The sequence below is a fragment of the Mirounga leonina genome, unplaced genomic scaffold (assembly GCF_011800145.1).
Source record: "Mirounga leonina isolate KUSES-001 unplaced genomic scaffold, KU_Mleo_1.0 Mir_94, whole genome shotgun sequence".
NCBI lineage: Eukaryota > Metazoa > Chordata > Mammalia > Carnivora > Phocidae > Mirounga > Mirounga leonina.
In genome coordinates, this window is record NW_023270855.1 from 45,000,630 (window position 1) to 45,022,566 (window position 21,937).

Here is a 21,937-nt window from a genome sequence, read left to right on the forward strand (position 1 = left end):
TCCTTCCTTCCTTCCTTCCTTCCTTCCTTCCTTCCTTCCTTCCTTCCTTCCTTCCTTCCTCCTTCCTTCCTTCCTTTCTTAGAGCACAGTGGGTGGGGAGGGGCAGAGGGAGAAGCAGACACCCTGCTGAGCAGGGAGCCCAACTCGGCCTCAATCCCAGGACCCTGGGATCATGACCTAAGCCGAAGGCAGACGCTTAACCCACTGAGCCACCTAGGTGCCCCTCTCCTTTCTTTTTACAAATTGTGATAAAATATATGTAACATAAAATTTGCCATTTTAGCCATTTTAAGAGAAGAATCCAGTGGCATGGATTACATTCACAACGTGATTGTGAAATCACCACCTGTATCTAGTTCCAGAACATTTCCTTCACTCCAAAGGATACCCAGTCCCCACGAGCAGTCACTCCGCAGCCCCCTCTCCCAGCCCCTGGCAAGCACCAATCTGCTTTCGGTGTCTATGGACTTGCCTGTTCTGGACGTTTCCTGTCAGTGGAATCATACACTCTGTGGCCTTTTGTGACAGGCTTCTCTCACTCAGCATCAACGTTTGCGAGGTTCACGTTGTGGCGTGTGTCAGGGCTTCATTCCGTTTTATGACAATAGCCCACCGGAGAAGGTGGCTTTGAGACGAGACCTTAGGGAGGTGAGCCAGGGGGCGTGCAGAAGGCGGGGCGGGGAGGCTGGGCACTGGCCTAGGTGCCCACACAGCTGGGACGGGCAAGAGGGGCCAGCCGGTTCAGGGGGCGCCACGGGGGCTGGGTCTTCACAGGCCTCCCAGCTGTTGAGCAGAGAGCCGACTGCGGGAGGGGGTCCGTTAGCAGGTCCTGTGGTCACCCGGGGAGGGGGGGATGCAGGCAGGGTCGGGCGGGGTGGGGTGAGGACATACCTGACTTGCTGTTGAGTGGGAGGGGGGTGGCCTGAGCCACAGGGAGAATAGCTAGGATGCCGGGGCGGGGGCGAAGGTAGCTCAGCTGTGGACCGTCAGGGTCGGGGCGTCCGTCACACAGCTGGATGTATTGGTTGTGTTCAGGAGAGAGAAACGTGAAAGTCCGGACGAGAGAGGACGTCATGGAAGACAGAAGGCTAGATTCCAGGAGCAGAAGTGACGGCCAGGCGGGGCGGCGTGCGTTGGGTGGGGCGATGGGACCACCCAGAGCTTCGAGAGCACAATCGGGTGCGGAGGAGATTCCCTGAAGATGGCCAGGGGCCGCGCCACGTGGGAGGGAAACTGGGGCAGCGAGCCCTGGGGAGGTCTTGGCGGTGGGGGAAGGTGGGATGCGCCAGGACAGGTCGTCTGGGCAACAGAGGGGTGTGAGGGAGAGGCGGAGGGTGCGGGCGTGGAAGCCAGCGAGACCCCGCGCTCCCCGGGAAACAGACAAAGCGCGACTGGCGGGTCCCAGGCGGGCGCAGCCGCCCTCCCACGGCTGGGCCTCCGCTCACGGGCGCCCTCTTGTGGCCACGGTGCGAATTCGCACCGTGCTTCTCTGGGCCACAGGCCTGGAGCTGGGTCTTTTGGGGGAGTTTTAATTTGAAGGAATGCTTTAGCTCAAATTCTGCACATAAAGTCGCACTTTATTAACATTTTCTATTGTGCTATTCAAAACCGCCTAGGGGCGCCTGAAGGGGGCAGTCGGTTGAGCCTCCGACTCGTGTTCTCGGCTCAGGTCTTGATTTCAGGGTCCTGAGATCGAACCTCGAATCAGGCTCCCTGCTCAGCGCGGAGTCTGCTTGAGTTTCTCTCTCCCTCTCCCTCTGCCCCTCCCGCTTGTGCTCTCTTCAATCAATCAATCAATCAATCTTTTTAAAAAACCGCCTAAAATGTGGCCGCACAACAATCATCGAGCCATAAATCTTACAAGAGTGCAGAGGAGTCACTCGGCACCCCTGAGCTGGCCATGCAAGCGGAATGGGTGCTGATGGCGTCTCCATGCGACAGATGGGGACGCTGGGGCTCAGAGGCTTCGTGACCCACGGATACCGGCAGAGCCAGGCCTGTGATCCTGAAGGCAGTACTCCTGGGACTGCTCATCCATGCAGCTGCTCAAGAGGGCAATTTTCTAGAATATATGAATATTAAAAATGCACACACCTTTCTCCTCAATTTCTCTTCTAAGAATTTTCTATAGATACATGTCTACAAGTATACAAATATATGTGTATGAGAAACGCAAAATGAATGCATTTCTCGCCACATTTTTTGTAACTGCAAAATACTGAAAACAATTGTCAATTGAAGACTGTTTAAATCAATGGTTCCCCAGCCATGCAGTGGAATACTATAAAACTGTTAAAAAGGCAGAAGTGACTTTTCCTCCATGGTGCATTAGTGTAAAGAGTACTGAGAGTGAGAGTTTATGTACATTTTTGAAATGGGGTGGGGGGGGAGACTTTTATCCAAATATCTCTGGAAGGAGACACAAGTCACAGCTGTGGCCTCTAGGGAAGGAACCAGGGGCCTGGGGCTTGGCATGGAAGGCAGTCTCTTGTTTCTCCTTATACCCTTGGGTAGTTTGCATTTAAAAAATTCCATGGGAATGCAAGCTGGTGCAACCACTCTGGAAAACAGTATGGAGGTTCCTCAAAAAGTTGAAAATAGAGCTACCATATGACCTAATTGCACTACTGGGTATTTACCCCAGAGATACAAATGTAGTGATCCGAAGGGGCATGTACACCCCGATGTTTATAGCAGCAATGTCCATAATAGCCAGACTATGGAAAGAGCCTAGATATCCATCGACAGATGAATGGATAAAGAAGATGTGAGATACACATACACACACACACACACACTGGAATATTATGCAGCCATAAAAAATGAAATCTTGCCATTTGCAACAACGTGGATGGAACTAGAGGGTATTATGCTAAGCGAAATAAGTCAATCAGAGAAAGACATGTACCATATGATCTCATCGATATATGGAATTTGAGAAACAAGGCAGAGGATCATAGGGGAAGAGAGGAAAAAATGAAACAAGACAAAATCAGAGAAGGAGACAAACCATAAGAGACAATCTCAGGAAACAAACTGAGGGTTGCTGGAGTGGAGGGGGTGGGAGGGATGGGGTGACTGGGTGATGGACATTGGGGAGGGTATGTGCTATGTATGGTGAGCGCTGTGTATTGTTTAAGACTGATGAGCCACAGACCTGTACCCCTGAAACAAACAATACATTATATGTTAATTTTAAAAAATTAAATTTAATTTAAAAAATAAAAAAATTAAAAATTCCAAAGAGGCTGGTGTAGGGACAGGAGTTGGAGCCCTTGAAACTCTGACCACTCTTCTCAGTCAGTCCTGCTCATTATCATCCCACCAACCTGGGGGCTTGGCGGTGCATGCATGATCAGAGGTTTCACCTGAGAGGGGACCCATCAGGAGAGGGAAGTGGAGGACACAGCACCGGGAGGAGATGAGGGTGGGGGTGTCAGAGGTCCAGCCGCTGTATCCCGCCACCGACCACCAGGGGTCGCCGTGGCCCGCAGACACTGCAGAGAACACAGAGCTGGGGACCCCCGAGACCCGCCTCTCCCAAGGACATAAGACACCCCTCACCTTGTGGTTGTGCTGTCCAAGCGCTGATCCACGTAAAGGGCCGGGCTCAGGGCAAGGAACGGGATCTCATTCGTCACTATTACTGTTATTGTTACTCAACTTGTCTCTTCTCGCAATGCGTCCCTGTGAAGCGGGAATAGAAAGTACGGCTCAGGAGGAATCCTGTGAGCACATCGGCGCAAAGCGCTGAGGATGATGTCCACGTAGGGGGCGCTCTCAGAAGGTCTGGGCTATCTTGTCCCCATTTCACCGAAGGGGACACTGAGACAGGAACACAGGAGGCCGCTCGTCTGACCAAGACCGGCCTGGCTGTGAGTGCCGAATAAACCTGAGGGTGGACTCCTCCCATCTCTCTGCCCGTTCTCCATGCGGCCGCCAGAGGGCGACCTTACAACGTGAATAGGATCCAGGCCTATTTACTTACCTAGCCGGCTTTCCCTTCCCTCTCAGAATCCAATTCCCCGTCTATCTCCCCCCCCCCCCCCCCCGCCCAGGGCCCAACAAGGTCCGTTTTTGGCGTTATCTCTCCCTTCGCCAACCTCCTCACTACCCCTTCCGTAACGCCTTCCCACCGCAGGGCCTTTGCACCGAGCGCCTGCCTGAGCGCCCTCTCTTCTTTGCGCTGAGTGCCTGGCTAACTGCTCTACAGCTCCCGGAGACTCTTCTGCTCCCAGCCCACTCCCTCCCAGCCCTTCTTCCCAGGCCCTAACCTCTCCGAGTCCCTGACTCCCTACTGACTCCTCCCCAGGGGAGCCAGCATCCTGGGACTTCAGCCTAGCGAGGGGCGGCTGAGATGGTGGGGGAGTTGTCCTGCCTTGCACCTCATTCTCTTCTGGGGTAGAGATGGGGCAATTCCAGCAGTTGCGGGGGTTCCCCAGTTGCCCTGAAATCACGGGGAGGAGAGTGGACTGTGTGTCTCTAGAGACAAGGCTGCCCCTCTCCGGCCTCAACCTTATGACTGCCTGGTCGATGGGGAAGTCCTGGGAGGAGAGCTGGGCTCTGTGTGTGACCTCTGGGTCGAGGTTTCCCGCAGCTTCTGGTTTAATTTCTTGATCTCTCCCGGACCAGGGCAGAGTTAGGGGACCCGGCAGGCACTTGGTCTCTGTCCACCTAGACCCCGCCCCTCACTGACCCACCCCTCTCAGAGACCTCTTTCCCCCCATTTCCGACCCTGACTGTGGCCCCTCCCCTCACCTGACCCCTCTCCTCTGGTGGCCTCTCCCCTCCGCAGCCCCGGGTTCATCTTCTATCTGGGGTGTTGGGCCCGCCCCCTGATCCTGACCCCGCCCCTTCTCGCCCTGAAGCTCCTCCCCTCTGCTCCTGGCCCCAGGCATTCTCCATCTCTAGGGAAGCCTTAAGGGTCATCTGGGACAGAGGGGAGGGCCAGAGACGGGTTCTGATGGCTGCCGCCCCTGGGCCCCGGAACCTCTCCCCAGGCCCTGGGGTCAGAGGGGCCCGATCCAAACCTCTTTCAGGTTTCCCTCCAACCCTCCCTGCACCCCAGTCTCCCACCTCTAAGAACGGCCACAACCCCCCAGGGCCACTAAAGCTGTGATCCTTGAAATAGGGGGTTGGAGGCCCCCCACATAGGCATTTGGAGGCTCCCTATGCCCAAGCCCTAGTTGAAATTTCCAGATTCCCTAGGCCAGTCCATGGGAAGATTTAGAGGGCTCCCACGTCCAGGGTGCAGAGGTATGTCCAGGCCCAAGTTAGGTGGGTGGTGGCAGTTTGAAGGTCCCCACACGCAGTTTCAAGATGCAAAGTCCTGATGGGCCCTGATGAGGGCCCATTCCCAAGCCCTAGTAAAGAGTTTTGTTCCCCTAAGACTCCAGGAGGTGTTTCAAGACCCTCACACCAGAGCCCTGGAGGAAGTCTGGAGGCCCTCAGACACTGGTGGGGAAATCGAGGCCCTGATTTAGGTCCTTTGGGGAGCTTTAACTTCCCCCACTCAACATCATTGCAAAGCTCTGGGGGGCGGCAGTAGCTGAGGAAGGGGAGCTGGGGCTGCCTGGGACACCCCAGCTCAAATCCCTGCCCCTCTCCTGCACGTTACTGAGGGTGATAATTGCAGTTAGTGAGCACCTACTGCATGCCAACTTGCGTTCACTAAGACCTGAAGAAGCAGACGCCTTCAGTTGTTGGGCCAGCAGCTCTTCAACTGAGGGAAACCGAGTCTGTGAGGTTGCCTGGGGACAGGGCCTAGGTTTGACCCAAGTGGCCAGGTTTTATGTTCAGGGGTCTCTATGTTAACTCAGCAAGGGGTCACCCAGAACCCCCCACCCCATTGAGAGGGACCATAGGAGTCATGGAGGGTGTGTGAGCCGCTGAGTGACTGGAGCCTCTGGAAAGCTGGAGACACTTGGGCCCACCAGTTCCCCCTTTGGCCTCCAGGGGAGGCCCCAGCCCAAAAGATGAGGATGCGCAGGCCCCTATCTTGGCGCCAGTAAGAAACAGGCTTCCACTTCCAGTATCTGCCCGTGTGACCCCAGGACACCAAGTTAACTGTCTGAGCCTTAACTTCCCCATCTGTAAAGTGGGACAATAACAGGAACAACCTCACTGGGAGGAGTCAGTGAAGAGATGTAAGTAAAGTGCTTTAGCATCCAGTAGGTGCTCAATGGATGTGTAGGGCCTTCTGCCCAGCCTGTGTGGCTCAGGACAGGTGCACAAGCAGATAGCCCTGAAACAGGGCACAGGGTAAGGAGCACATTTTGGGGAGAGACATTTCGGTCCCCTTGGGACACACTGAACCCAAAGGGCCTGGGGGTCCTCCAGAGGCCCAGAAGGGGTTGGACCCACAGAGGGGTGCAGGTGCAGGGTGCTGCCCGACCTCCCTTCTTTCCGTGAGAAATCTGCCCATTTATAGGCTCTTGGCTGTAGGGCATAATAGCTGTAAAGGGGTGAACTCCCCATCGTCAGGGTCATGCAAGCAGACAAGGGGTCTCCAATAGCCGCTGGACAAGGAGGCCAACCCAAGAGGCCTGATTCTTCAAGGACCCCCCTCGGAGACAGGTCACAGCCTGATGACATGAGACGGAGGGTGACACCACCCAGCAGCTGGATTGCTCAGACGACAGGTTCCAAAGAGCTAGAAAATGAACATTCCTCGGCTCTGGGCGCCAGGCAGGCCACTCCTGCTTGGTGAAACGTAAGCTGGGCCTGGCCCCATGGACTGCGTGTTTTTCCAGTGGCTTCTTCAAGCACAGCCTGACCACAACCTAGATTCCGTTGGGTCGGCCATTTCCAAGTGTTTGTGTTCAGCCGGGCCAGACGGCAGGTGGGGGCCAAGGCCAGGGGCCCAGGCCTCCCAGCAGGGAGGAGAAGCACCTTTGGGCCTCTAGTTGGACGTGCTCTGCCTGAAAGCGCCCCATTAAAGCCTCTCAGCAACCAAATGACAAGGTATAGGGATAATCTTACTAAAGAAACCCAGGGGGAGCTTTTGTGCAAACACATGACCCCTGGCAAACTGGCTCATTTGAGCCTCACTGTTCTGTCCTTCAAACTTTAGGGTTAGCTTGGGACCAGGTCAGCAGCTGGTTTCGGGTAGGAGGCCGGGGTTGTGTATGTCTGCCTTGCCTCCCTGTAGGACCCTGGGGGAAGTACTTCTCTCTCTCAGCCTTGGTTTCCTGAGCTTTAAAATGGGGCTAATAATGGAAACCTTTAAGGGTTGTTAACGGGATTCAAGCCAAGAGCAGGTGCTTCACAAACCTGAGGTCTCTTCTATCCCTCCTGGTTGGATTTGGCTCTGCCTCCCCCATCTGACTAAAGAGCTCCCTGAGGTTATGGGCTGGATCTTCAAGAAGAGGTGGTGAACTGGGGTTTGTCTGACTGTGTCATTCCCCTGCTTAAAATCCTCATGGACAAAAAAAAGTAAACTCTAAAACCAGCATTCAAGACCATTGGACATCTGATTTTGGTTTGGCGAACTCCTATTCACCCGTCAAAACCCGTATCAACTGCTCTCTCCCCCAGAAAACCTTCCCTGGGCCCTCCTCTTGGTTTTCCCAGCCCCTGGCCCTCCTGCTGGCCCACACCTGACCCCACAGGCTGGGATATCTGTACCTGGCTTAGCCTCGCTCTTTAGAATGGGGCTCTTTGAGGGCCAGTCTGGGGGCTGAGTCTATGCATGATGAACCCTTGTATCCACAGGTCTACACATAGCATCACGTGTGCACAGCTCTGTGTGTGTGTGTGTGTGTGTGTCCCTGTGCTGGGCCCCAGGATCAGCAGCCAGGCCAACTGCCCCCAGACCACCTGGGACATCAGTGTCCTTACACGGCAGGGAGAGTGGGCTGAGCAGGGCCTCTTTATGAGGGAGCCTGGCTTGGCTGGAAGCTCACTGCTTCACTGACATTCAAACGGAAAGAACTGGAGGTACAAGCAGCCAGCCTCGGCCCCCACGGCTGGCACCTAGGCCTTGAGCCCTACCATTAAAGTTCGAGGGGCACCTGGGTGGCTCAGTCATTAAGCGTCTGCCTTCCGCTCAGGTCGTGATCCCAGGGTCCTGGGATCGAGCCCGGCATCGGGCTCCCTGCTCAGCGGGGAGCCTGCTTCTCCCTCTCCCACTCCCCCTGCTTGTGTTCCCTCTCTCGCTGTGTCTCTCTCTGTCAAATAAATAAAATAAAAATTAAAAAAAAAAAAGTTCGAGCTTCATCTGGGGCAAGAGGGGAGGCTGGGGCCCCGGGGAAGGGCTGAGTCCGAGTGGGAGCCCCCCTCCCACGCCTTGATGGAGGCCTCACCGGGCAGCCTTCGAGGACATACCTGAGGTTTGGCAGCCCCCGGCCGCCGGCCCCCGGGGCTGAGTCAGCAGGAAGAGATTCAGGACTTCCCAGGAAAAGCGGCTGGGACCTTGAGGCCCCCCAGCCCCCAGCCCCCCGCCCGCGCCCTCCCCAGGGCTGAGAAAGAGCAGGAGGTACCGTATGTGCCCGGCTGTGGCCCAGTGTGCTTGGGGGGACTGCACTGTGGGAGTCGGTGAGGGCTTACCGTTGGCCCTTACTCAGCCAGTCCAGCTGTCTGGGGGTCAGAGCACCCCTAGGTGCAGGCGGATGCGGAGTGACGGTAGGGGTGTTGGTGCTACAGGGCGCATGGGTGCACCTGGCTGCGCGCTCTGTCACATGACCCTGGGGCGTGGGCATGTCAGGGGGTGCATGTCAGGGGGGTGCTCCCTGCCTCCCCCCACCCCCCAGGGCAGCTGTTGGGGGTGGGACAGCGCTCTGCCCTGCTGGGGTATCCAGCACATCGGGCAAGCCTGGCCACATGCGCTTTGCGGGGTTGGTGACTGCACGTAGGGCTGTAATCAAGAGTGACAGTGTCACCCAAACGGGTGACAAGAAGGTGTCCCTGGTGACGAGGGAGGGTGTGTCTGGAGAGGACAGGGACAGGGTGTGATGAGGACAGTGTGACCTGGGAACGGACGATGCAGGAGGCCAGCTGCACGGTGCTGCTCGGTGGCTGTGACCCTGGGTAGGGCAGCTTCTGTTGTTCCCTTGCCTCTGTGCCAAAATGTTGGTGTCTGTTGCCCCCCCTTCTGCCTGGGAGCCCTCCCTCTGGCCTGCCTAGACCACCCACCCCAGGCCCTGGGAGGGGTCAGGCAGCAGGCCGGCAGATTCACCTGGCCAGCTCTGTCTCGGCTGGCACCCTGCCTGTTTCCACCGTTCCCCCCCAGCCGACTAAAGCCAGGTCTCCCCACCAGGCTGGCTCCAGTCTTTGGGGTCTGAGACTGGGACATACCCAACTCCGAGGGCTGATGAGAGAGACAGACGGGGCCGGGGAAGTGGTGGGTGGCCGCGCCAGGTCCACGAGGACTCGATGGAGGAGCCAGCAATGTTCAGCCAGGACAGGAGGCAGCCGGAGGGGAGGGGGCGCCGGCCTGCAGGGTTTGGACCCCACAAGGGCTGCCACGTGGGAAGAGACAGACCACAATTCCATAAAAGAAACACTTTCCAACAAGCTGAGTCCTGCACAGCTCCAGAGGAGTCTTTGTTATGAGAAACTGTGTAACCTTTCTCGGCTCCAGCACCTTCGGTGGCTCCCCATCACCTGCTAGAAATAGCTCAGGCTTCTCACTCAGCATTCAAGGTTCTGTTCATCTCCCTGCATGCTTTCCTTTGGCTTCTGCCCTCCATGTCCGCCTGAGGATTCCCTCCTCCTGCCTTCACAGACACAATTCTAGCTGCCCGGAACACCCTTCCTGCCTTGCCTGTGGGCAAACTCCTACACATCCTTCAAGACCCAGCACCTATGTCCCCTTCTCTGGGAAACATTGCCCTTCCCCCCAGCGTATAGCGTCCCTGTTTCCTTTGTGAACGTGGGCTGTGAAATGGGGGTTGTGTGTGCGAAAATTACCCTCCCTACAAGCCTATTTTGAACCCCAAGACAATAAATGCACATTAAATACCTGTGAAGTGAGTCAGGACTTGGGGCAGCAGGGAGGGCTTGCATCCAGTCAGTGCTTAATGTGTGCTCATGACTCTCTTCCTCCTCTTGGATTCTGAGGTTTTAAGACTCTCTTGTTTTAAGCATTGTTCCAAGATTTTTCTCCCACTCATGGTGTTAGGAATTTTAAGAACCCCTGGTTCTAAAATTATAAAAGTCTAAAATGCTGTGGGCGGGCTCGAGGGCCTCCTTGTGCCCTGAGCTGACCCCAGGAGTGGCGGAGCCAGGGTCTCTGGGGGGGGCCTCATGCCCCCCACTCTCCCCAGGCTGAGGGGGTGTGGTCTGGCAGCCCCTGTTTGGGGGGAGAGCAATGGATTTCCCAGGTGGCAGATGGCCAGCGTTGCCGGAGGGAGGGGGCTGGACTCCTGGCTCTGCTCGAGCCGGGTCACAAGGCAGCAGCAAGGGGCACAGGGCTGTCAGCTCAGGCTGATGGCTTCTTTGTCTTGGAGACTCAGTTTCCTCATCTGGAAATTGGAGTTAAGTGCTGCCCTCTTAAAAAGTGTCAGCCGGGATGGGAGGAGCTGAGGCTGCCGTCCCTGCCATGTGCCAGGCATTCGCTTTGGCTCTGCCCTCCACCTGGAATGCCTTCCCCGATCCACTTCCCTCCGGGAGCCCCTCGTCCTCCTGGCCCAGCCACGGCGTCTGGGGAGGGGGCTTTGAGATGACGCCCATCCAGCCCTGCCCCGCCCCGGGATAGGGAGGCCAGCTGCGCGCCCCAGCCCCGGCTGCCCCAGGCCTGGCAGCAGCCCCAGCCCCAGCACTCTCTCAATGAAAGGTATTTGGCCATGGAGCCTGACACCTCATCACTCTCAGCCTGGAAGCCAGCTTTACCCGCCGGCTGCAGGGGGAGGCCCCCTGGCTCTTGCTGGTCCCTGGGGACCCCACCGGGCAGCCTGAAGCAGGGCCTTGGGGCAGGTAAGCTTGGAGCCCAGGTTACCTTGGGCAAGGACCTGCCCCTCTGAGCCGGGCCCTCCCTGCCAGCTAGGGGTGTAGACACAGTTAAGTTCTGGGTAAATGCACATGCCCCCTGGCTCCCAAGGGGCCCCAAGGCTTGTCTCACTCCGGTCCATTTTAGCCTATCCAGGGAGAGGCTGGGGTGCCGGCAACCAGGGCCTTCCAAACCTCGACTCCAGCAGAGTCCTGAGGCTCACCGTCAGAGACTGGGGCTGAGGCCCTTGAGTTTGTCAGATTCTCCTCCACCCTCTAGGCCCCCAAGGCCACCCCCTGGGCAGGGGAAGGTTGTTGCCACGAAGGGAACGGCCTGAGCAAAGGCACGAGGGCTGGAGAGGTTGGTAATTGTCAGACTGAGGGTTCTCTAGATGGACAAGAGCCAGCGGACTGCGTGGGCCGAGTGCTTGCTCCCACAGGTGTGTTGGGGTCTGCGTGGGAGCCCACCTCCCTACCAAGGCCAGGCCCTCTCCAGGCCCTGGATGTTGGCACAGAGCTGACACCTCCAAATGCTGGACAGGTAGATGGGGGTTGGGGGTGGATGGGAGGGGTGGGGGCAGCAAGTGGGGGAGCCGGCAAGCAGGTGCTGGAAGCGGAAGTGGGTAGTGGGTATGCCCTGGGTTAAGGGAACAGCCCTGCACCCCCACTCCCTGCTGTCACCCCATCCCTGGGGCGATAAACGAGGCACAATGGCTAGCATCCCAGGTCCCCAGCAATGCTGCTTCGACGCTTTCCTGGGGCCAAGGGAGTCTCATGCATGTGCTGGAGGGGGGCTGCTGGGCCATCCAGGCAGCCCTGCTCCCTGCCAGGATTCACACCCTTCGCCTCTCCTTCTGGGGGCTCAGTTTCTCTGTCTGGAAAGTGGGGGTGTGGTCAGAACAGGGCCTGCGCCACGGGGTGCCCGGAGGACTTGCCCACAGAGCGCCGGCAATTGACGTTCTGCCGCCTCCAGCCTGAGTCCTGCTGAGGGAGAGGGCCCAGGGCCATGGCCTTGGGCAGCCTGGTCACCATGTGGCCGAGGCGTGGCCAGGCCTCAGCCGGGTGGGGCCGAGGGCGGGGCAGCGTGGCCCTGGCTGAGGAAGTCCAGAGCAGCCTCCGCTCCTGCCGCCTGGGGCCTGCGCCCCCTGCCAGGGCCCCCTCCCCGCCCGCCGCAGCCCTCGGGCCGGGGCCAGATGGGAGCCGCCGGCCACAGCCAGGCTCAGATGAGGCCAGGGCGGCGGCAGCTACCGTGTTCAGCGGTTGGGGCCGCACAGGCTCGGGCAGCCCATGAGGTGGCCCTTCACACATGTGTCACAGACACACTTCTGCACGCCTCAGCCAGGACCCACAGGCCGGCCTGAGGCCCATCTGGGACCTGGCCGAGACCTCTGAGCGGCTCGCACACCCATGTCCGGGTGTCCACCTGCCAAGGTCTGGGTCTAGCAGCCCCAGCCTCCATCTTCCCTCCCCAAGACTGACACCATGAGTTGGAAATGAAGCATCTTTAATTAATTCCCTGCACCAACCCCCCTGGCGGGGAGGGCAACTCCAAGCACCAAACCTGTGAGAATTGTGCCCCTCAGCCCCGGGAACCAAGAAGCCCCTGCCCGACATTCACTGGGCCAGGACTAGCCCCCTCTTACCCCCTTAACCAGCCCCGTGGGCTTCGTTTCAATAAATAACCCCTAGAGCAAAGCGTGGGGCAGAGGACCCAACAAAGCACCCAGCTCAGCGACACGCACAGGGCACTTCAGGCAAAGGTCGGGAGGGAATCTCAAGGGGCAGAATATCTGAAATCAGGGTAAAAAAAGCACATAAAATCAGAGCCAGCATGCGAGCTGGGATCGAATCTCCCCAGGCGCTAGTTGGATGCCTGATGGTCTCCCAGGATGCTGGCTCCTGTCTTCAGGAAGAACGCCATTCTGTGTCACACAACAACAGTCCCCTGCCTGGCCTTTCCACACCAGACACTCCTGGGTCTTGACTCTGAATTCTGGGCAGGGGAGGGGGGTGGGCAGAAACCTAGGGAAGGGGGCATCTGGGGAAGGGGGCGGAGACTTCCCAGGTACAGAGGAGTCCGGGGCAAGGCAGAGGAGGGAGGTGGCGAGCCCGGGTCACTGCTGGGCCCTGCCCCGGCGGGTACGGAGGGGCCCTGTGGCTTGAGCCTGTGCCCGGGCCGCCGCGCCCATCTCCCTGCGGATGTCACCAAGCGCCGTTGCCGGGGACTCCAGCAGCCTCTGGAAGAGGCTAGGCCGGCCGGCCGGAGGCTCCCGACACTGGAAGGTGACCGCGGTGCCAGCATCGGCCTTCATCTCCCGAGAGAAGCCGTCAGAGGAACCATCAAAGCAGCGGCCGATGGCGATCTCCTTGGCCAGCCTCGGGCTCTGGTCAGTGACCGTGTAGACACCGTAGTTGTGACCCAGAGGGTCCAGTGGGGCCAGCATGCTGAAGGCGGCGGGGTCGTTAGCCGGGGCGGTTGGTGGGTGCCGGGCCAAGTAATCCTGCAGGAGCCCGTTGACCGCCACACGGCGGCAGCTGCCCTGGGGCATGATGGTCACCAGCGTCCTGTCCACCTGACGCTGGTCGAAGAGCATCCCGCTGCACTTGAACTCCACGCAGGCGGCGGACGTGCCGGGGCGCTCGGGGTCCCGGACGCTGCGGGCATCCCGGAGCCCGTAGAGCTGGCCCTGGGTGCGCGGGTGGCTGCCCCCCGCGTTGTGCGCGCGGACCATGTACTCCTGGGGGCCCTGGATCTTCACTTTGAGGAAGCAGGCCCGGAACTCCTGGGGGTTGGGCCACCAGGCCAGGAGGTCTCCAGTCCAGGAGGCCGGCGCGCCCTCGCGGAACGGGACCACGTTGTACTCGTATTTGTCGGCCTCCACGCGCGCGAAGCGGAAGTGGCTGGCGGTCACCGGGGCCTCCTGGCATTCCCGCAGGCTGCGCCACGGGTACACGGGGCCGTTGGCCTCGGCGGGCTCGCCCGGCCTGGGTTTCGCCAGGTTGACGCGGAAGCCGTTGCGCTTGAGCGCGGGGTCGTCGTGGTCGGTGCGCCGGTAACCCAGCTTGTCCAGGAGCGGCTGGGCCACGCCCACGGTGGCCGCGAGCGGGCGCGGCCGGGAGGGGGCGGGCTCCAGCTCCTCCCCGCCCAGGGTGGCCGTGACCAGGGCCGTGTAGGCGTCGGGCCGGTCCGCGTCGCAGAAGGCGGGGAGGCAGGCGCCGTTGGGGCCGGTGACCGCGCTGTCGAAGCGGCCCCAGGCACGCGGGTTGGCCGAGAAGCCGGGGGCCGGCTCCAGGTTGACCAGCGTGACCACCACACCCTCCACCTGCTCGTTGGGGGTGAACTTGTCGTTGGCGTAGGCGCGCACCTTCACGAAGCAGCGGCGGCGCTCGGGGACGTCCAGGTTGAACAGACGCCGCTCGCGGATCTCCACGTTGCCCACCAGGAAGACCCGCTCCTCCCGGCGGACCCGAGCGGCCGCCGACCCCTCTCGCCGGAAGCCGCTCTCCTCCTCCCACAAGCCTGTGTCGGGGTTCAGCGACCAGAGCTTGAGGGCCTCCACGTGGCCCGCCATGCGGATCTGGCCGGCGTTCACGCGCACCGCCACGGGCCCCGCGTGCAGCTGCTCCGCGGAGCCGGCCGCACGGAGGTCCACCGAGAACATGCCGTAGGTGCGCAGCGGGGCCAGCTCGCCGTCACTGTCCACAAAGCGCAGGTCACTGGGGGCGGCGACCGCCGACGTGAGGTCTCGGGGGTCCACGAATGTCACCCGGGCCTCCACAGCCCCCGTGTAGGGCTCGCCATCGGCTCTGCGGAAGGCTCCCGCGGGAAGGACCAGCTCGCCCAATGGGGCCTCGTCTTCCAGCTCCCCAAGAGGGATCGTGTTGCTCTCGCTGGCATCTAAGATGACCGGGGCTTTCTTCCGCATGGCCTTGACGTCGTGGTACACGCCGCCCCCTCGAGAGTCAAAAGGCAGGACTCTGACAGTGTCCATGAACTCCCCACTGGGGTCCACGAAAGTTACCACCAGCCGCTGCGTGGAGGGTGGCACCTCGATGGTGAAGTCACCCTGGTAGGAGGTGAATCCAATGGGCTCCTGGCCTAGCAGGATCTGGGCGAAGCTCAGGGGTTCCCCTGAGTCAGAAGCCAGCACACGTCCCCGCACCAGTCCCCGAGGGGGCAGACATTTCTGGCAGCCGCACTCAGCCACCACCTTGACCGGGAGGACGTAGTTGGAGCAGTGGATCTCCCTGCTCTGCAGGCGGCGAACAGAGCAGCATCGGGAGCCCGCATACCCGCACCGGGAGCTGGAGCCTGTGGGGCTGGGGCAGAGGGTGGTGGGGCAGAGGCCCACATCCAAGTAGGTGGGGCCACTGCCAGCCTGACCACAGTCATCTGGGAGCTTGATCAGGTGCTCTAGGGGCTGGGGATTGCAGGCTGGCTGGCCTGGGGCTGCAGAGCAAGAAATCAATCAGATCAGAGGAAGAGGGAGGGCTCCATTTGAGTCCAAGTTTGGGGGCCTGAATGGGGTCAGGGGCTCAACCCAGGGGCTCATTGGGGGCCTGGGATCAGACTCAGCAAGGAAGGAGAGCAGTCTAAAGTTGGGGCTCCATTTGGGGTTGAGTTTTGGCTGGTGTTAGGTCTCAGTTCAGTTTCAGAGCATGCTCAAGGTTGGGGGCTGAGGGTGCTCACCAAGCACAGTGAGGCGGGCGGTGCCCGAGCGCACAGTGCCCGCGTCATTCCATGCTTTGCAGTGGTAGGTGCCTGCCTGGTCTGGCCGCAGCCCCCGCAGCTCCAGATGGGCCCCGTACCTGTGTTCTTGCCTGTCCAGCAGGGTCCCGTTGTGGAACCTGGGTGGCAGGTGGACAACACCGTGGAGGCCCTTGGCATAGGGAAGGGGCTACATGTGCCCCCGGCCCCACACGCAGCCCAGGAAGAGCAGCTTCGTCCCAGTCTCTGAGGCACCACATTATCATGGGAAATCCAGTCAAACCACAACGCTGTGTGCAAGACCCTGGGGCATGGGGCAGGGCACTCACCAGGAGTATTTCTTGGGCATGGGGGTGCCTGAAGCTTTGCAGCAGAAGGTTACATTCTGTCCAGCCTCTCGCACTCGGGACTCAGGGTTCTTCACCAGGTAGGGCTTCTCTGGGGGCAAAGGTGGCAAAGGTCAGGGCCCTGCCCCAACCCAGCTTCTCCCAACAAACCTTCTCAGTGGCAGGGCCCCATCCTTTCTCTTCCAGGGATGCCCTGTTTCACCTTTGCCTCTTCTGATGACCTCCCCATTCAATTTTATCCCATGGCTTCTCAAAATTGTGCCCCATCTTTTTTTTTTTTTTTAAGTAGGCTTCACGATCAAGAATCACATGCTCTACTGACTGAGCCAGCCAGGTGCCCCAAGATAGTGCCCCATTTTTTTTTTTTTAAGAGAAAAAGAGTGTGTTAGCAGGGAGGGGAAGAAAAAGGAGAGAGAGAATCTCAAGCAGGCTCCATGCTCCCCATGGAGCCCATATCGGGGCTTGATCTCATGACCCTGAGATCATGACCCAAGCCAAAATCAAGAGTCACTTAACTGACTGAGCCACCCAAGCGCCCCAAGATGGTGCCCCATCTTAATGCTTCCCTCTGCAAGTCCCTGTCTCACCTCACACCTTCTTCAGTGTCTCACATTTTATTCATTCCCCCCATGACACCATATTTAGTGTTATGCCTCTTCCAATGTACATGTCACATCTTATTTCTTCCCCAGTGACCTCATGCTGCATCACATCCTCCAAAGTACTTGGTGTCATCCAGAATTTCCTTCTTAGTTTCTCAGCCCCCTCATCCTCCTTGCCATGGGGCACTTACCCAACTTATTAAGGACAACAGTGACCACAGCAGACATGGAGCCATTGGCCTGGGCCTGGCCCAGGCCTGCAGAGAAGCCATCCATTTGGGCACTGACGTTGGCCCGGCTACTGGCACAGATTCCAGGCATCCGGAAGGTTCCATGGGCATCAGTGATGGCCACAGTGCCAGACCAGTCTCTCAGGGAGACCCTGGCTCCTGGCAGTGGACGCCCAGATGGGGTGACCACCGAGCCCAGAAGGATGTGGTCAGGGCACCTGCAGGTCTTGGAGCTGCAGCCTGGGGGACACAGGGAGGCAGAGGGACAGGGGAGCCTCTTCACTCCCTCCTGGGGAGGGCCTTCCACAGCAAAGATGCCTAGACACCCCTTTGTGACCCTCAGAGGCCTCAGCATGATGCTGCTTGGAACAGCCCCTAGTATGAGTGGGGATATGGGGTTGAGTAGTCAGAACTGGGGCAGAGGGATGGGGGAAAATGCCCTGAAGGAGGGGACAGGAGAGGTGACTCTCACAGGACAGAGAGGCTCCTTCCAGCATGAAAGAAAATGTCCAGCAGGGGCTGGGGGCCCCATTAGGGGTTGGGTCTTGGACTCAGAACATCTCCCTCCCCTCCCAATCCTGCGGTTTCTCCATAAAATGGAAAATTCCGCTGGAAACTTCAGGGCAGAGGCGTCAGGAGGGCAGAGCCAGGCGGGGTAGGGTGGGGACCCCACTACCCCATTGGCCACCGTGCTCCCCCACCCTGCCATGGGCTCTGCGGGCGCAGTCTCCAGACCATGTTTGTGGAGCCCAGGCTAATCGGAATTTCCAGTCGCCTCCTGGCTGGACTGGTGTCTGGCCCTGGGAGGGCTTGAGCATGGTGTCTGCCAGGGTGTGAGCGCGTGTCCGCGTGGGCGTGAGGGACAGGCGGAGGCTGCGAATGCCACGCGTGTGCATCCCGAGTGTATGAGCCTGCTTGTGTGTGTGTCCACGTCCAGCAGGACATACACACACTCGGCGGTGTACCCAAGGTAATGCCCACTTGGATCTGCACACGCCTGGACGCGATCCTCAAGGCGTCCACCCATCCAGATGTATACATTCACCAATGCTCCTCAGGGGCCCAGAAGGGAAAGAAGGGCCAGACCAAGTTTTGGCCCTCCAGGACCCGCCTCTTCCCTTCAAGCCCCGCCCCATCAGGCTCCATCCCAACCTGCCTCTTCCCTCTAGGTAGCCTTCGCTACAAGCCGCCTCGCTCCACATCCAGGCTCCGCCTCTAACCCAACACTTTCCTCCAGGCCCCATCCCTCCTACCTGGACATGTAGGGCGTACACACTTCTGAGCCTCCAGGGGACGCCCCGGACACGCATCCCCAGCCGGGCTTGGGCAGCGGCGGCGGCGCAAGCGACGGCCTGGCCCGCAGCTCCCTGAACAGGGACCCCACGGGCCCCACGCGCCCCACGTGGCCTCTGCGGTAAAGGCGGAGAGGGGGGAAGGTGAGGCGGCCGCCCACCTTTCCAGGGACTGCGCCTCCCTGCAAATCTGGTAACAATGTGGGACTGGAGGATGCCCCCCACCCCGCTAAGTTCATCAGAGAGTGGGTATCCCCCGGAGAGAGGCCCTGCCCACTGCCCCCATCGGTTGTCCTTCTGGTGTACCTGTCGAAGGCACAGTTGAGGTATCGCCCCACTTTCCTCAACCCCAGATAAGCTCCTCGAAGTTAGCCCTGCTGTTCTCCCTGCGTCCCTCACATATTTGGGGTCAAGACACGCCCCCACAGAACGGAGCTGTGACAGATTAGCAAATGAGGACAGCAGGAGGGAGATGAGTTCCTGGGGGCTCCTTCCCGTTCCCTACCTGGGCCCCCATTGGCAGCCCCTCCCTTCCAAAGCCCCGCCCCCATCTGTTCCTGCCGGCTCCTGGGGCTCTGCTGAAGGGCCCCGCCTCCTTCTAACCACGCCCACCCCAAAAGCCCTGCCCCCTCCTCTGTTACCGCCCATTCAGGCTCCACCCACCAATGACCCATCCCGGCCAATCCCCACTCTCTCCTCAGCATGACTGCTCTCGAGCCCGCCCTCTCCCCAGACCCGCCCGTCACCACATAGGCCCCGCCCCCTGGGCCCCGCCCTCACCGAGCGGGCAGCGGAATCGCACATGGTAGTTGGAGCAGCGGCGGCCGCGGGGCTGCTCACGGTTGAGGCACCAGAAACCTCGCGTGGGGTTCAAGTGCACACGCTCGCCTACAGTGGACGGCAGGGCCCAGTCCGTGGTGCGCGCCTCTAGCGCCAGCGGCCGCGGGCACACGCGCGCTGGTCCGTAATAGAAGCGGATGGCAGCCAGGCTCTCGAAGTCGCCATCGCCGCCGGGGTGGTCCACGTTGAACCAGGACGTCCACTCGCTGGCCTCTGCGGGCACCGCACGCGCTGGGACCCGGGCCGCAGCCTGTCGGGCCCCATCAGTGCACACAGGGGCCCGGGAAGCTGCCTGCCCACCCCCATCTCCCAGGTAAGGGCCTTACCCTGCTGTCTAAAACGGTCACCCCACCCCCAATGAGCACGGGCTAACCCAGCCCGCCCATGACCCCGCCAGGATCCAGGGTTCTGTCGGGCAGAAGGAGCTATAAAGGGATCCCGGGAGGTTGGCCTCCCCTAGCACCAGCCCCAGTTCTGCCCAATTCTTGAGCTTGCCCATCTGTGCAGGCTGACATTTTGCCACGCTGACATCTTGCCACTGTCTGACCAGTCCCCAACCTTAGAATTGAGCTGCCCCCCATCTCAGAATTCAGAACCCCTGAGGTGTGAGGAGGTACAAGGGCAGCAGGCTGAGACCAGCCCTAGCTGTAGCTTTCCGCCGCCTAGCCATTCCAGGTTAGAGCCAGCTGGGCCCTTGCTCACTGCCTGGCTGAACCCATCACAGAAGTCACAGGTGGGAAGGGTCTGGCCTCCCAGAGGTCAGATTCGGCTTCCATCAAACACCCCCCCTCCCAGGGGGTGCTCGCTCCTTTCCTGACTCAAGAGTGACTTTCCCAGCTAGGAAACTAGAGACCCAGGTTCCAGAACTAGAGGTCTGGAATCTATTGGAAGCACCCTGCACTGATGCTTCCAGTAGGGGGGAGGAAGTACCCCCCATACACCCTACATTGGTTTCCTCCTTGACAAAAAGCCTGAACTCTCACCCCTTTGCTCCTAAAATTTAGACCTCTTGGGACACCTATGCCAGGGGCCACCATGTCCAGGGACCAGGATGGTACTGGACCCTTCTACCCCGTGTATCCCCTCCTCACATGACCACACCAGCTAGAGCTCGCACAGTGAGTCCACAGCAGAGTCAGGACTTGGACCCAGGTTGACTCACCTTCCCAGTCCTCCAGGGCTGGCGAGGACTGTCCAGGGCGCAGTGATGGACCTTCAAAGCCCCAGGCAGTTGCTGTGGGCTCCTCAGGGGGGGTGGTGACTGTGGAAGGGGTGAGGAGCGGGGCGGGGGGGGGGGAGAGGGGGGAAGGGAGCATGCTGATGGGGACTTCTGTGAGCTCCTTCTATGCAAGGTGCTGTAATGATCCATGATCATCCCCATTTCACAGGGAAGAAAATTGAGGCTCTGAGAAGCCAGAACGTAGCTCTGGCTGACCCCAAGGAATGCAGGACCTCCCCTTCCCCTTCTAGGAAGCCTCCCTGTGACCCCTACCCCCAATCTCCTGCCACCCCATCCTTCCCTCTGACCTGGCCCAGATACCACGGGCTGGGGAAGTCTGTGTGTCTCCTTTGCTCCCCAGACTCAGTTCTCCCCGAGGGTACTCAGTGGCCATGAGCTCAGTTGGCTGTGCCTCTGCCCTCAGGTTGAGCTGCATTCTCCTTCATCCATTTGCTGGCTGGAAGTCCCTCCCTCAGTGTACTTTCCATCCCTTCACTTGGGGCCCAATCTGCCACTGGGAAGTCTTTGGAATCTAGCCTGGCTTCTCGGACCTTGAGTTATCTAAGATAGCCAGTCTGCACCGTGACCTCAGACAAGTCCCTTCCCTGTCTGTGTCTCAGTCTCCTCATCTGAGAAATGGATCCAGTGCCTTCTCCACTGAGGGGGATTCTAGAGATGGAAATTTTCTGAATGGTATGTGTGTGGAGGAGGAGAGGAGTTATGTGAGAGGGGATGGCTCTGACCCCTTAATCCTGGTCCAGGACCAGGTGCTTCAGGGCTGAGACAGGCCCCCTGTGTTCCCCCGGGGAACCCAAGGAACCTAAGGTTCATATCCATACTCCAAGTGCCCCTACTTCTCTTTGAGGAGGGAAAAGAACAGAGAGGTTTCCTCTCCTCCCCGCGTTGTTGGTCCCAAGGACCCATCTCCCCGACGCCCCCTCACTCCACTCCCGGGCTGACGAAGGGGGACCCAGGCCTGCGGATGCGAGCGGATCCCTCGGTTCTCTCTTTGGGAGCGGCTGCAAGCCAGGCGAGCTGCCAGGGCGCCTAGGGGTCTGGGCTGGGGTCAGGGGGGCGCCTCACCTCGAGCCCCCGCCAGGTGCGCGGCGGCGACAAAGAGGCAGAGTAGTGGCAGCAGTGACTCCATGGCCGGGTCCGAGCGTCCGAAGGAGGGTCCGGGCTCCGCGGCGCGCGCGGATCTGACTCCCGCGGGTCTGGCGGCCGCTGGGGTTGAGGGTGGGGGCGGGAGGTGACCTCAGGCCACGCCCCGTCCAGGCCACGCCCCGTCGGAGCAAAGCTCCCCGGCCCGGGGTGACTTCGGTGCGCTAGCAACCTCTCCGGGTCGCCCCCTTCGGTGCGTCCGGCTGTGCCTCCGCCCTCAGGCTGGCCTGCGTCACTCCCCCCCACTCCCCCGTCGCCAGCTGGAAGTCCCTCCCTCAACCCACTCTCCATTCTGCACCTTGGGTCCCAAGCTGCCTGTGGGACGTGCCTCTCGTGGACTCGAGCCTGAAGCTGCCCAAACACTCACGCTTTAGGCAGCCCTTTAGGCGGCGAGAAATCCTCCATCGGGTCTAACTTCAGTCCTGTTGGCGTTAGGCCACGCCGAGCAGGCTGGAAGTCCCACCCTGAGTCTACCCTCTACTCTTCTGGCACTAGTTTTCTCGGCCAGCGGGAAGTCCCACTCGACGACTACCCTCCATCCCTCCGGCCTGGGCGCTGGGGGACGGTGGCAAGTCCCTTCCCGAGTTTGCCCACCCGGGCGGCGAACCCGGC

At 59.9% G+C, this 21,937-nt stretch overlaps 1 protein-coding gene across 1 annotated transcript; it reads right to left on the reverse strand.

Annotated features, from left to right (window-relative positions):
- Window positions 1-13,040: 13,040 nt before the first annotated feature.
- On the reverse strand, window positions 13,041-21,311 carry CILP2 (cartilage intermediate layer protein 2). The gene is made up of 8 exons (XM_034997755.1): window positions 21,248-21,311; window positions 20,108-20,206; window positions 18,886-19,158; window positions 18,067-18,222; window positions 16,775-17,053; window positions 15,964-16,072; window positions 15,617-15,774; window positions 13,041-15,376 (listed from the first exon to the last, which is right to left on the reverse strand). Exons 1-8 carry the CDS (start codon window positions 21,309-21,311, stop codon window positions 13,041-13,043), a joined length of 3,474 nt encoding a protein of 1,157 aa, XP_034853646.1.
- Between the last annotated feature and the right edge of the window lie 626 nt (window positions 21,312-21,937).

Coding starts and splice junctions, on each gene's coding strand:
- CILP2 (XM_034997755.1), bottom strand. CDS start 21,311: ATGGAGTCACTGCTGCCACTACTCTGCCTCTTTGTCGCCGCCGCGCAC. Junction 15,775..15,963: donor ATGCCCAAGAAATACTCCTG/GTGAGTGCCCTG, acceptor CCTGCCACCCAG/GTTCCACAACGGGACCCTGC. Junction 15,377..15,616: donor CGCCCGCCTCACTGTGCTTG/GTGAGCACCCTC, acceptor CTTGCTCTGCAG/CCCCAGGCCAGCCAGCCTGC.